Source organism: Acomys minous (assembly GCF_964271855.1).
Source record: "Acomys minous genome assembly, chromosome: 1".
NCBI classification, from domain to species: Eukaryota; Metazoa; Chordata; class Mammalia; order Rodentia; family Muridae; genus Acomys; species Acomys minous.
In genome coordinates, this window is record NC_140483.1 from 7,438,097 (window position 1) to 7,453,551 (window position 15,455).

General features: G+C 42.3%; 1 protein-coding gene across 14 annotated transcripts in view; it reads right to left on the bottom strand.

Moving 5' to 3' along the window:
- Positions 1–15,455, bottom strand: part of ESRRG (estrogen related receptor gamma) — a 604,250-nt gene that overhangs the window by 164,877 nt on the left and 423,918 nt on the right. For all 14 annotated transcript variants that reach the window (XM_084773293.1, XM_084773294.1, XM_084773292.1 and 11 more), the window contains one exon: positions 8,594–9,009. In XM_084773293.1, coding sequence (XP_084629419.1) covers positions 8,594–8,996 — 403 coding nt within the window. In that variant the 5' untranslated portion in view covers positions 8,997–9,009. The remainder of the gene's footprint in view (positions 1–8,593; positions 9,010–15,455) is intronic.

Genomic DNA, 15,455 nt, shown 5'->3' on the forward strand with positions numbered 1-15,455 from the left:
ACCATTAATTTGCAGATTATGTTTTATGCTTCACTAGCTATTACATATACATATAACCCTACTCATATATATGTAGATATACCATCAGATATGTGTACAACTAGCCACACATATATACAATATATATGCACACAAACACACATGGGTATATATATGTATATACCTACCTGTACATATACACACAGGCACAAACATGCACATACATATGTATATATATACACATGTATGTACCTATATGTACATATAATTTATGTATGCAGATATATGAGCATAAATGTACATCTGTGCATATATGTGTGATTGTGTACATATGCACACACATATACATGTATACACATATGTATATACATATGTATAACACTCTTTTGTTATAATGTTCATAAGTGAACAGGACTAAAACAGAAAGAAAAATCACATAAACAATGGAGATACTAAAAAATTCTGATTCTTGGGAAATTAAAAATGTTCACAAAGCAGGGGTGACACATTGTAGCCTTAACGTCCATTTAAATCCCACAGTTAGAACCTTATTGTTTAATCTACCTGCACAGTTGCCAGCAAGAGTGTTTGGGTCTAGACAGAATTTAGCCTAACTATGGCCAGGAAGTCTAATGGAACCGTTGCTCTTGTGTATTTTTAGAGTTTTCAATAGCTCAACAAATAAAACAAAGTAGTCAGTGCAGGAGAGAGAAGGTACACGGCCCATGCTCTCACACAGCAAATAATCTAAGCAAGTTAACTTCTAGTGTCTGTTTTCGCATAGTCTGCTAACCAGCGACCTTCAACAGATAATAGAACAGCTCCCCTGACAGCCTGGGCAAAGCTGAGGAAATGAGTCTCTACCTGCTGGCTCCTAAGTCAAAAGAGAGAAGTGAATTTGTGAATGACATGGTCTTCGGGTCCTTCATTCACATAACATCACTCCACCCACATGGAAAGTCTGAAATACTCATACTGTAAAAATAAACACTGGAACAGCACGGGATAGTGTATGGGTGAGATCACATCTGTAATTTAGAATTTGCAACACTAATGCAATTCCAAACAGATTAGCCAGAATTAGCATTAAATGCAAGAAAAGGCAGAAAAGCCAATTAAACTTGCCAGAAAACTAGTTCAAATTCTAAGTTAAAGCAAATGAATTATAGACAGCAATTCTCTTGAAAATATTACTTCTGCCTTCTATTCTGCCTCCAAGCTGATAATCACGGAGATTTATCAAGTCAATTCAAACATTACTGTATTATTTTGGATTTTAATTGTAGAATATTTTTGAGCTTTTAAGTTGACATTTACTATAAGTTCTATACTTTTTTTTCCCTGCACTATTTAAGTAAGAGATATTTTAACACATTCCTTTGGAGGCTCATAGGATGCATTCTCTCACTATGTGAGTTCTTATTTTCTCTACTGTTGTAAACAGTCTGGCCTAAGACTATGAGTGTGTGTATTGGTTAAAAAAGAAGAAAAGCCACATTTCTGTAAGACCTTCTTCCAGGATCAGAAAACCTGCTTCCACAGAGTCACACAAAATAATGCACAGTGCAGAAGCAGTTGGTAGCACCAAACTCAGGGACTAGGCACCATTCCTCCTCAACACAAGGCCCTCAGCCCAGAGGGCCTTCTGAATGGCCCTCTATAAAGGACATTGTGAAGGTGCTGAGGAGATGACATGGAGCAACTGCTGTGTGGCCAGGTAAGCCTCACTCTGCCTTGGCTAGATGGTACAAGCCCAGCCACGGATGAGTGACCTCTCCATGAAGTCATCTTCTGGAGGTGAGACTGGACCAAATGCTATAGCTGGTGAGGACTAACCATGAGAGCTGTGGGGTGGGGGTGATGGAGCAGATGCTCGGAGGGGGTTAGTGGGCCTGGGAATGTGGAGCAAGGCTTTCTGCGCATGCACAGAACAAGGTGGTGGGAAAGAGGAGGAAAGGGAAAGTGGCTGGGCTCCTAGGCTACTGCCAGATGTGTCTTATGCATCTTCCACCACTATTTTGGGACACAAACTCTCTGGGAGTTTCAAATTGAGAACTTCAGAATGGACCTCCTAGGCATTGAAAGTGTGTTTGATCCAATAAGAAAACAGGACATTTTCTTCAGCAGCAAATCCTGCCACATGACCTTGACGTGTTTACACATATAGGATGCCCTTTCTTGGCTCACTGATGGTCTGTTTGGTCAGAACTTTTTGACAAATTCTGGACCAAGCACAGATTAGCATTTTAGGATTTTTAAATATGCCTTAGGGTCTCTGGTCTATATAACTTGTACTTCCCTGCTTTGTTAACTTTCTTTTAGCTGTTTAAAACTCTGAGCCCTCCCGCCATCAGGCCCCTCACCCTGTCTCCTAACCAGTTCCCATTTTCTTATGCACTTTACCCTTTCAAACTTCAGCCTCCCTTACCCAACTGCTATACTCAGCATGGAAAAATCAACCCAACCCATGAACTTAAGCTGCATCGTTACAAAAATGTTAGGGATGTTGGGGAGGGGGGGATAATCTGATGTATTTTGATGCTAATTACTGCTTGTTGTCTGACCTACCTTTTGCTTAATAAAAAGCCATCCCACCTGGGCAGGGCAGGAGATAGGTGGGGCTAGGAAGAGAGAGAGAGAGAGAGAGAGAGAGAGAGAGAGAGAGAGAGAGAGAGAGAGAGAGAGAGAGAGAGAGGAATTCGGGGAAGAAGAAAGACTACCTGGAGAAGAGAGGAGACCTGAAGGGAAGAGAGGAAGGCCTCCATGGGTTAGGTGGAGGAGAAGCACATGGCCGGCATGGATGGAGAATTCGGCCCAGATGAAGAACATGAGCAAGTATTTGGGATTATGGATGGGAGGTAGCTTGATAGAAGTTATTGGAAGCAGATAGCATGGGATTGAGACAGGGATCTCATGCCTACCCCACTATGGGAGATAGTTTAGAGGATTGATATCTGCCCTGCCCCTGGTTAACTAAGGCTATTTTAAAATATTAAAAAAAAAAAAAACCAGGAATTTCAAAGTACTGTCAAAGACCTCTGCATTCAAATTAGAATTGGTCCCAAAGGATTTCAGCCCTTAAGCCCCACATCAATGCTTTTTTGTGAGTGTGTGTAATTTTGTTTTGTTTTCTCTACCACAAAGTTATTTGTGAGGGATGAGTAATGAAAGATGGGACTTTATGAGTGCCAGGCAAGTGCGCTCCACTGAGCTACTACATCCTGAGCTCTTTTTCTTACTGACAGGATCCCACTGTGTAGCCCACACTAACTCACATCCTCTCATTTCACCTTCCTCAGGGCCTGGGAGGGCAAGCAGGTACCACCACACCCAGTGGGGAACTCAATGCTTAATGCAAGTTCCAAGACTCTGTTCTCTTTGTTTACATTTTTCCTATGTTTTTGGTGTGTGTGTGTGTGTGTGTGTGTGTGTGTGTGTGTGTGTGTGTGTATGTATGTATGTGTGTGTTTTTGTGTGTGTGTGTCTGTCTGTCTGTCTCTGTGTCTGTGTGTGTTTGTGTGTGTGTCTGTGTCTCTGTGTCTCTGTGTGTTTGTGTATGTGTGTGTGTTGACAGGAAATAAATCTACATTTTAGGGTCTTACATTGCTGGGTAACCTTCTACCACTTGACCATTGAACACCTCAGCCCCAAATCCTATATTCTTAAACACGTCACTTCCTGTTTTGAAATGGCAGGGCTTTATCTCTAGTATTCAAATGAGTTCTTGGAGTGACTTTGTGTATAAATGCTATTTTCTTTATTCTAATATGGAAATAAAAGCTTTAACAGCCTATTGTTTTCTGTCGAATTAAGTAATGGAACATGTATTGACCTGGGGTGTGTGTGTGTGTGTGTGTGTGTGTGTGTGTGTGTGTGTGTGTGTGTATGTGTGTGTGTGTGTGTGTGTGTGTGTGTGTGTGTATGTGTGTGTGTGTGTGTGTCTGTTTTCCTTCCCCCAACACTGAAAAAAGAGTCCAAAGAAAATTGTTAGGAACAAGAAAAAAGAACAACAACAAAAATTTTTTTAAAAATTAAAAGCTTCCCACTTATATATGAATTGTAACTGAATTTGGGTTGGTGGGGTGGAGTAATAGCATACCTCACAAATGAGTAACAGTGGAGATGTGGCAGCCCTTGCAGCCCTACCAGTTTTTAGGCTCCATGTGACAGAACAGCCAGGGCCCTTACAAGTATCTCTCATGTATCTTAAAGGCTGGGTTGTGGCGACACGGAAGTTACGGGCTTAGCAAATATAAAGCCCTGGGTTACATCCTTAGCTCCCCCACAAAACCAACCAAAGAGCCCTCAAAAAACAAAGCCTTAAATCCTGCCCACTTCTCACCTTACCCAGTAGCTTCTCAATAATAACTAATAAATAGAATATGCTGTGCTAGTTGGCATTCAGTGAAATCTGTAATTAATTGCCTTTCCAAAAGTAAAATACCAGAGTCGGTGTTTGAGAAAAACAATTTTTAATATTTTTCCCAAAGAATGCCTCAGTGTATGTTTAATTCCAATTTCAAGAAATACTTGTTCCACCTTTTGGTTCCTTTTTTTGTTTTTGTTTTTCTGTTTTTTCTTTAAGGTGCAGTCTTACAAAGTAGATAGGCCATGCCTGCTTTAAACTCACAGCCTCCTGGCTCAGCATTCCCAAAGGCTGGGATTGTAATATGTAGCAACATACCATTTTGTGTGTGTGTGTGTGTGTGTGTGTGTGTGTGTGTGTGTGTGTGTTTGTTTGTTTTAGTCCAACTTTTTAAAAAATATGTTTTTACTTTAAATGTTTTAATTGCTTTTATTTTCAGTTTTAGAGTTGGGCTACATTTTATTCCATAAAATAGGATGTGTTTTCTTGTCCATTTTTAAAAAAATCAATTAAATTAGTAATCAAATAAGTCCTTGTGGCAAGAAGTAGTATTCTCCAGAGGCACTGGCCACAGATTAGCCTTCGGCTATGCATGTCTCTCAGGAAGCCACAAACACCAGACCAACCCAGGCCCTGGAGAAGTAGAAGTCACTCTTACATAACGTCCTGGCCATTGGGGCTGTGAGGCAGAAGTAGGCAGGCCTGGTTCTCAAGGGGAGTTATGTAATCTCTGCTCCTTCCCTGAAGAGTTCACAGGGGAGGGAAGGGAACACTACTACCTGTCAAGGAGAATTTGCTTTGATGCTGCCCTGAGTCCTGAGAGCCGTGCTCTGCCCCTTCCCCATAGGAACACACGTGAGACTGCAACACGCATGGGCGCCTCTCAACATCTTTGCAGTTCAGTTGCTTACCACTGTTTGGCCACAAAAAGGTGGGTCTGTTCCAATCTTCGTTACGATTACTGCCCTAATTATTACATTATACTTTCACAATTTAATCCCTTTATTTGCCTCACTGCCTTTTTGGGGCTAAGTGAACATCGCAGTGTGAACCCTGATGATGCGGCTAGCAGGGTAGCCTTGCGGAGTGTGGCCCAGCTGCCAGCTCCAAGCACAGCCAGGTGGGCAAGACCGGAGTGTTAATCGGGACAGTGACATCTTTGTCTCCTGCTCAAAATCCTTGAAACTCACTCTCTCCAACGTGGAGGAAAATCCAGCACTCAGCATCCATGCCAAGCATCACCCTGTGCCTTGCTCTGCTGAGCTCTGGGTAACAGCAGCATCCTGAGGGATAATCAGACTCAGAACTCTGATGGCTCGATGCCAGCCACTGCTCAGTCAATAACTATTCTGCTCACACGAAAGTAATAATCTGTGGACAACAATTATTAGTATTTTTTTTTCCTCTGGCACATTCTGTCTCAACAAAGTGCACTGAAGAACACACTTTAATCGTCTCCACTACTCTGAGAAGTTGATGCCTCCACAAGGCAAGAGACTTGCACAGGAAGAATTCACCTCAACCTCAAAGCTTGAGAAATAGGATTTCCATATGAAATCCTGGTCAGCATATGGCTCTGGGAATATCTGCTCATAAATGGTATTGCTTTTCACCTTAAGAGTCTCCTACTCTTATCAGCTTGGAATGCAGTTGTTCATTCACCCCAAAACATTTATCTTTATGTCAAATCAAAAGCTATATAAGTTGAGGAAAAATTATATGTACTTTGTAGTGCTGGGATTATAGTAATGTTGGCTAATGGCTACTAAAACAAATCAAAGGCCTGAGTTGTTTTTATTGTTAAAATTTGCATTTATCAACAAATAGGATGAAGATGTAGTTGGTCCAAGTGCCCTAATGTTTTTTTGTTCGTGGTGGTGATAAAAGAAATTGAACTAGAGACTCGTCCAAGCTAAGTCCATGCTGGGTCACTGAGCTACATCTTCAGCCTCTACATATGACTTTGTATTTCATCTATCCTTAAACTTTGTACTCAGTGGGTATGGCCATTTTAAAGATGGTCCAAGGGTTGGAGGATTTTAATCAGAAAAAAATAAAACATGACCTCCTGACTCAGAACCACAAGAACCTATGGAAATATCTGCTGCACTCTACAACAACTTGTCTTTTTTGATCAATGTATACTTTTAAGAAATTGTTCAGTGCTGAAGCATTTCAGTCTTGAACAGTATATGCCTTTTAAAAATTGTTCGGTTGAACCTAAGGTTACAGACATGGTAAGTATGAGTCTAGAAATGAGCCACCATATTTGTGTCTGTAAACCTTGTGCTCTCAGGAAGGGCTCTAGTCCAGTGGTAGAGCATGTACTTAGCCTGCACTTAGCATGCATGAGGCCTGGATTCCATCCCCAACACCCAGTGCCAAACATAGCAAAAAGCAAGTATGCTCTAGAATCATTGTCTATTAAAATATTTCAAACGTATTATTATTGTTTAGAAAGTAATACTTCTTTCATGCTTTAAACATCAAGATGTTCTGGTCATTAAGGGTCTGAATAACCTGATTTTACTTACGTTCCACAAAGGGCCTTCCGACTCTCAGTAAGACACCATTGGTAAGTCAGTATTATTTCAGTCAGGTTAGCATCCTCCAACTTCCACACCTAGAGGACTTCATGGAGCCTAGGGTCTAGGCTCACAGCAGAGACCCTCACCAAGTTAGCCAAGGAGGCCTCAGTTTTGCGTTGCTGACACATCGCTTGCTGATGCTAACACTTCTGACACAGCCATCACACTAAGTACCACTGGTACACTTCACAGCTCAGCGCACTGACTCATCACCTTAGCTTTAGTGCTACATTAAGGATCACCTAGGAAGCTGCCAAAAATCTTTCTTTGTCCTGGTCAGACCCAAGATGAAGTAATATAGATCTTAGGGGCTCCAGCCCTGGAAGAAATATTTGAGAACATTGTGTCCCCTAAATTCCCAATAATTGGAATAGCTTTGGAAATGTGGATGGATGAGAAGTTAGACTCTGTGTTGAACATATAAATATTAGGAGCTGGGGCTGTGCTTCAGTGGTAGCATGCATACGGAAGGCCTTGAGTTCAATCCTAACATAAACACAGCATCTATTTATCTGTCTGCACCCCCACCAACACCATGGTGTGTGTGTGTGTGTGTGTATGTGTGTGTGTGTGTGTGTGCGTCTGTGTGCGTGTGTCTGTGTGTGTGTGTCTGTGTGTGTGTGTCTGTGTGTGTGTGTGTGTCTCTGTGTGTGTGTCTGTGTGTGTGTGTGTCTGTGTGTGTGTGTGTGTGTCTGTGTGTGTGTGTCTGTGTGTGTGTGTGTCTGTGTGTGTGTGTCTGTGTGTGTGTGTGTCTGTGTGTGTGTGTGTGTGTATGTGTGTGTGTGTGTGTAGCATGAACAGAATAATTGGTATGCTTCATACCCTTAATAAATGATTATTCTTTCTTCCCCTCACGCACTTCAAAAGTGTGCCACAAGGGATCAAAAAAACGAAAACTAATTTTCTGCCAAAATATAGATATGCTGAGTTCTATATTTGTATATGACTAGTTTAAAGGAGCAGGTACAAATTTCAGTCATTCTAGATTTGCATAGGAAATAATCATGTTATTTCTAAACCTACAGATTTGTAAAGGTTTGGTTATGCTTCACTGTTATTCATTTAAAGATATGTCTTATACTTAAATGTGATTCCCTTGGCATAATTTTTCCATAATTTTATTTATAAAGATGGGGAAAATATACCCAGTTACAAGAGGAAGATGTTGAGTTCATGATAAAATATGTCTGGAGAGGTAGTTCTCTAGCCAGGGCCCTTGGGCTGCCAGGACAGGCATCCTTGGCAATTTTTGAGGGATGTAAGTTCTCAGGCATTACCACATATCTAATGAACCGGAAATTCTGGGGAGAAAACACAGCGATCCACACAATGGTGAGATAGCCAAGAGATTTTAATACTCAATCAGGGTCCAGCAACACTGGTTTAAATATCCATGACTTTCTCAAGGCGATGACCAGCACTGTGAGCCTACTGTGCACTTCCTGGTTGTTTCCCAGACATACTATGTTCTCTGAAACTCCCTCATGATCGTTGCCTACAAAGAGCCCCACAGTGAAACAGCACAGCCAGAGATGGATTATTATGCATATCCTTCGTGTGTTTGCGTTCTCTACACAAAATAGAACTGTTACTATGCATGGTATGAAATAGGAGAGTAAGTATGAGAGAAAAGGAAGAGTTGGATGGGGTGGCCACTCACCTTGAATTGTCCTCTTGAAGAACGCCTTGCAGGCTTCACATGATGCAACCCCGTAGTGGTACCCAGAGGCAATGTCGCCACACACTAAGCACAGTCTCTTGGGCATGGAGTTGAGCATATATTCACACTTGGTCTGGGGATCCTCTACGATGGTGCTGGAGCAGTCATCATACAGTTTCCGGACAGGCCCGCTACCTCCCAGGATAGGAGCAGAGGGGTAGAGAGGTGGCGAGTCCAGTCCGTTCTGATGGCCATTCATGGTTGAACTATAACTCCCACTGGCGTCGGAAGAACCACCAGGGCTGTGGTGGTTGACGCTGTCCGTCAGGGAGGCTGGGCTGGAGGGTTCCGTCTTGATGAAGGACGAACAGCTGGAATCAATGTGTCGATCTTTGTTTGACATTCTGCAGAGAAGCCTGAGAATGAGGGCGAGACAGAGAGAGAAAAGGAGAGAGAATGTCAAACAGTCTCAAAGATGTAGACACAGAGGTATATATGGCAGGGAGGAAGGAGAGCGGCAGTATTGGTATGTAAAAGGCATTGCTCTTTAAGAGTGCTTCCTAAGGGCTAGGACGACCCATCATTCACTCTCCAGTCAATATCTCTTGTTCTACAAGAAGGCAATCAGCATAAGGGCATGACAGGGTTACATCAGGGCTCCCAGACAGGCCATAAACAAACGCTCTGAAGGGTCCAGTTGCCTTTCTCTCTCTGTCTTGAAGAACCACTGTCAATGCTACCTTGGCTCGCCAGCTCTGCATTTGTCAAAGTCCCTGTCACGCCTCAAGTTGCAGTTACCTCCACTCTGTGTGTCACTTCACATCGTGATGCTGTGTTCATTTTATCAGAAACAGACTCCAACTTTTCTTTTCCCAGACAGCACAGATATTCCCAGGCTCCCTAACGATGACTTGTGAGGACCAGGTTCTCACTGCTTTAGTGAAACAGTGGAAGATGGACAGCACTGATTAGTGAATAATCTGTGTGTGTGTGTGTGTGAGAGAGAGAGAGAGAGAGAGAGAGAGAGAGAGAGAGAGAGAGAGAGACAGAGACAGAGACAGAGAGAGACAGAGATAGAGAGACAGAGAGACAGAGAAAGACTGTTGAAAGGTGGCTCTGCCAAATTCCACCTGAACTACACAGTACCTGGGAGTCAGGAAATCTGAGACATACTGTGCTATAGCATAGGAAAAAAAACTCATCACTTTAGAAAATGAGATTTATGATGGGCCTCTTCTTGACTCCCCCCCTAACAGCACAGCTTATGGAAGGCTCTGGGATGAGGTACCTAATCTGACAAACTATTTTTCCAACCTATAAGAAACACATCACCCCCTCTCTCCATTGGCCCCTTAAGTGGGTAATTTCTATAAAGGTGATTAGATGCAAAGATTTAATTGGTCTTCTTGGCTTTCTGCCTCACCATGGTGTAAGCCCCTCTTAGCCAAGCCTCTGAGAACCCCAGTAGCCACTATAAAGAGGTGACAGTTGAGAAAGGGACTTAGATAATTGCTTCCCAGTGGAAAGTTGATTTATGGGGATCCCACTGTGTGATGGCCATTCTCTAGAATTTGGGGGAGTAGCCACAGTATAACCGAATGGATGCAATTATCACTTTCACTATAAATCTAATGATCTTTCCTGCTCTCCCCCACGTCTCCCTTCCCCCACTGCTTCAATTCCCTTTAAATAAAGGGAGGAGACTATGAAATGTCCTGTCAGAGATGCCCACCCAAGTCTTCCGAGTGGGCAGTCTTACGGACAAAGCACAAGGGTAGGAATTTGCTTCCTCTTCAAATACATTTCACTGTGGGAACTTCTGTGCTCCCTGAAGCCACGCCATCTTACCATGTGTGGAAAGAAGGAAGGAGCCACCCAAGGACCTCCTTGCTTTCACTTACCCACTGGTATAGTCCCTTCCCCGTGAGCCAAAGAAAGGAAAACTATCCCCTTGCCAGCCCTGGTGGCAGCATCCTCTCCCCCCTGCATCTGCTTGTCTTTGTCACTACTAATGAGCATTGTAATTAATAGATCTTTCTCGTTGTCCCCCTGCCTGCACTCTGGGCTAAGCGTTCTCCTCAAGTCGATGTTTGAAAGAAAATGGTCGGCCTGACTTACAGCAACCGTGCGACTTCCTCTTAATCTAAACCTCTTACATTGCTGCTTCGCTTATTTCCTTATAATTACTGGACTGCTTGCACATACATTATGATCTTAGGCTACCAGTTAGAAGCTTCTGGGCTACTAAACCATAGATGCAGATGCGCTGTTTCCCTTTCTCTCCTAGCTTTGACAATTAACTCTTTCCCTGCCTGACCCCTACCCTGTACTTTTTTTTTTCTGTGCCCATGCTTACCCCCACCCCCACCCCCACCCCTTGGGACACTGCTTTGAACTGCCTGATCACAAAACACACCACTTCTTTTCCAGGCACCCCTCCCATTTCCTTTAGAAAGTTAATGATCACACATCTCAATCTTTGTCCCCCTGTGGAGTTTTTCTCCTGAGCTCCTAAAATGTGTAGACAACCAGTTTAAGGAACAGGGCCAGAAATTAACATACCATTTACAGGACAGCTATTTGCTAAGTCACTAAATATGTACGTGTCAAAGATGCGTTGTTCAGACCTACCCATGAAAAATGAGGAAAGTTTAGCTAGCTGTCTCTTTCAAAATCTCACTCCATACTTTACAGTAACCTGGATGCTAGCAGGGAGTTCAGGGGCATTGCTGCCAAGGAAGGCTCTGGAACAGGGACAGGATCTTCTAAATGAAATCTGGTCACTCCGGTCACAAATGAAAGCAAACAAACTGGATTTGCGCTGTAGGTTGCTTGTGGTTCTTTTCCAACATAAACTGCGCCTTTAATTAATGACTTCTGCCTCATGGAAATATGAATAAGATTGTCATTAATCAGAGGCTTATTATAATGTGCCAGGCATCTAGTTGAACATAAACACTACTTGATTTAAGGTCTAGCACATTCATCTGTGTGTGTGTGTGTGTGTGTGTGTGTGTGTGTGTGTGTGTGTGTGTGCACATCCATTCCTAGGAAGGGTTTATCTTTAAGAAACTAAGCGTCAGATGTTCCCAAGCAGAATGAAGGTTTCATAGCCAGGAGTTGGAAAAACTGGAATGTGAACTCAAGTCTCATTTCTGACTTTGGAACAGAGATAATCTGGAAGCCACCAGAGCCTTCAATTACGCATCTTTACATCCTATGACATGACTGAGGGCTAGAGAGATGGCTCAATGGTTAGGGCCATGTGTTGCTCTTGCAGAAGGAATTTGCTTCCCGGATCCCATACCAGGTGACTCAGGGCTGTCGGCATCTCTGGCTCCAAGGTCTAGCTCCAGACCTTCTTTTGGCCTCTACAGGCACTACGCTCATGTGCGCAACCCCCCCCCCCCATATATAGGTAATTATTTTTAGTTCAAAAAATCTTTAAAACATATTTGCCTGGGCCTGAGGGTGCATGCTTGTAACCCCATATGCTGGTGAGATTGAGACAAGGGGATCCCAAATTTAAGACTTGTTTCTACTACAGACAGTGAGTTTAAGGCCAGCCATATGCAACTTAGATGCTGTCTCAAGACAGAAAATGCAATGCCTGGGGAAACAGTGTTGCCTGAACTCAATCCTAGAATCCACATTTAAAAAAAAAAAGTGCTGAGCATTGGCAGCATGCATTTGTAACCCCAGGGCTGAGGAGGCAGAAATATATGGGTGCTTCAGCATTGATAGACACAGGCCTAGCCCACTGCCATAGTCCAAGCCAATGTGAGACCCTGTCTCATAAATAAATAAATAAATAAATGAATAAGAGGAGGGAAGGAGAAGTGGGGAAAAAGTAAAAGTGTGGACACCACCTGAGGACAAACAACCAAGGTCATCTTCTAGCCTCAACACATAGGCCCACACACGTTGGCACCTGTATATACATGAATGCACACAAGTATGCACACACACACACACACACACACACACACACACTACTCACTCATACAAATATACAAAATACACACAGAAGAGGTTGAGGGTGTAGCTCAGGAGTAGGTACTGGCATGAGGCCGTGACTTCAACACAGTACAGCTAAATGCATAAATATAACACAGCTGAGCCGGCAGGGTAGAGGGGCGTACTCAGAGACCTTCTGTTTGGCTTCCCAGTTAATTCCCCTGCTGTCCACCCATAAAAGGAAAGGGAACAGAATGCCCCCCACCCTGGCTGCTGATCCGCCCTGTGGAGTGACACCTCAACGGAATCTCCAAAGAACACAGTTGTCTCCTAATCACAGCCGAGCTCATTACACATGAACGCTTCCCAGGCGCCATTACATTATAACCTGAAACCACAGCCAGTCTTAATTCTCCAGCCCTCAGTCTCTGAAATTCTACAGCTCTATTATTCAAACCTGAAATATTCACAACTATCTATAAATTCAATTGTCAGCTGCTGGGCTTTATTCTAGACTTCACTTCAATCTAAAATTAGAGGCACTAAAATTCACATTAACTCTAAGAGGAATGTACTGAATAAGACTTTATTTCAAAAGAACACCTTTTTGTCAGAAAGAGCCATTTTCAGGATGATGGCTTTATCTGCAGCCAAAGTGAATAAGCCTAGTGTCCCACATTGTGCTGTTAATGCAAAAACTTCAGGTCACATTGGATTAATAAAAAAAAAAAAGGTCTAAATTTAGTTAAGAATTATGAGTAGAAATAACATGTGCCAAAATGTGTAGGAAATATTTATTTTAAAGTCTCGGTACAGTTTACATTTATTTCATTAGTTTAAGTGAAGAGATGGGGACAAGGGTGCAGAGAAACAGCTTTCAGAAGCCCTGTGAATGAACCAGAGGGGAAATATCTAGCATAGCACTGAGAGCCTGGGGGATCCAGCTCAGGGGTAAAGAGCTAGCCTAGTGTGCATGAGGTCCTGGGTTTGATTCTCAGACTGACGATTTTTAAAATGAAAATGACATTTTTATATAAGGAACAAAATTTGGGGAATTTAACAGTCTTCCTGAAACATGAAGACTTTGAAAAACACTTGCAATATTGATTAAGACATACTCTGGAGCAATTGTGATTATCACTCTTTGACATCGGAACACTTCTCAGCCTTGCCTAGGGGTCTGCAAGTTATTATTATATATTTTATATAGCTTATAATTATATAGAACATATTATATTCATAATTATTTGCATATTAATTAGATTGTATAAATGACTATATAAATTATTTTGGTGTTAGATAATAAAGACGGGGCAAATCAGACTTCTTAGTAAATGCTGTGCTTAATTAACTATGGTGCACATTTGTGAACAGACAGAGAGAAAGTGGGAAAAAGAAAAGAATCTATTAAAGTCGCTGCTGTAGGGAAAACAATTTGTGAGTTAATATTTAATCTATGTTATAATTATCAAACTAATTATTTCTGGCAGTTTTACATACATCCAGGTAATGTGTAATCTTGAATGAAGGGACAGAAGTTTGAGTTTCCTCACATGTATGCCCACATGCGGGGTGGTTTACATTCCAAAGAAAGGATCCAAGCTTGGAAACACGTTTGTTAAATGCTGATATACAATTTTTTTTTCAGTAATATTACTTATTTTTAGCCAATTCCTCAAATTTTGATATTTTCTAAATATTTGTTAGATTTTGTATGTCTGAGTGTTTTCCATGCGTGCAATACCTGCTGCATGCGCGTGCTCAGTGCCTGCGGAGGCCAGAAGTGTGTGTAAGATCCCCTGGAACTGGAGTTTCAGATGTGAGCCACCATGTTGGTGCTGAGAACTGCACCCAGGACCTCGGCAGGAACGGGCTTAACTGCCGAACCTTCTCTCTAGCCCTCAGCCATGAGTCTTTAATTTATTACATTTATGCATGTATGTGTGTACATGTGATGTCGTGTGTACAAGATAAGGGCGGGGATGCGGCTTGCTTATCCTTCCTATGCTGTGCAGGGTCTAGTGAGCAAATTCAGGTCACTAAGGTTTTTGGTTTTGGTTTTTATTTTGGTCAGTTGGTTTGTTTTGAAACAGGGTCTTGTGATTTCGCCCAGGCTGGCCTAGGTACGACTATGATCTACTGGGGACCTTCGCATCCCTCATACGGGAATAACAGAAAAACAGCTATTTTTACCAAGATCATTTCGCACAAAATTTGAGTATAATTTCTACTCCTGTAAAAGACGAAACACAGTGAAATAGAAAAACAAGTTTTATAAAAGTCCTTAAGCCTGCACTTCCTGCTGTTGAGACCTGAGGCGGGTGAGGTGGAAGCCATTGTGGGCTTATGTATCCTAGATGTTTTCTCATGAAAAGAAAAAGAAAGAAAGAACAAATGGGGGGGGGGTTGTATTTCTCGTAGGAAACGTGCAGCAGCCTTCCTACCCCACCATGACGATCACACTCGGGGAAGGTCTGAGACCTGTCTTATATACACGCCAGTGGCAAACAGATTCACAGGCTAAACGGAAGTCACCTGAAGACATCGCCTCTTTGCTTCTTCTGTGCCACCCTAGAGGTTCTAAGTAGGCTCCTGCCATTATTACAATTCAAAATTATAAAAAACATAAAACATGTCTCTAACATGCGTGCATGAGGACACAGAAGCGGGCAGTGCTTACAAAGAAATCACAGGCTTTCACTATCAGAAAGGAGCGTGACAAGGTGTCCTGGAGTTGCCACTTAACCGTGCAGTGAACAGACAGTGACTGGTTAGTTTTCTACTTTCTGAACTCACCAGAGGAAATATGTAAGCACTTTCTTTTTTCTTTTTTATTAATTTTTTTTATTAATTTATTCATATTACATCTCAGTTGTTAGCCCATCCCATGTATCCTCCCATTCCT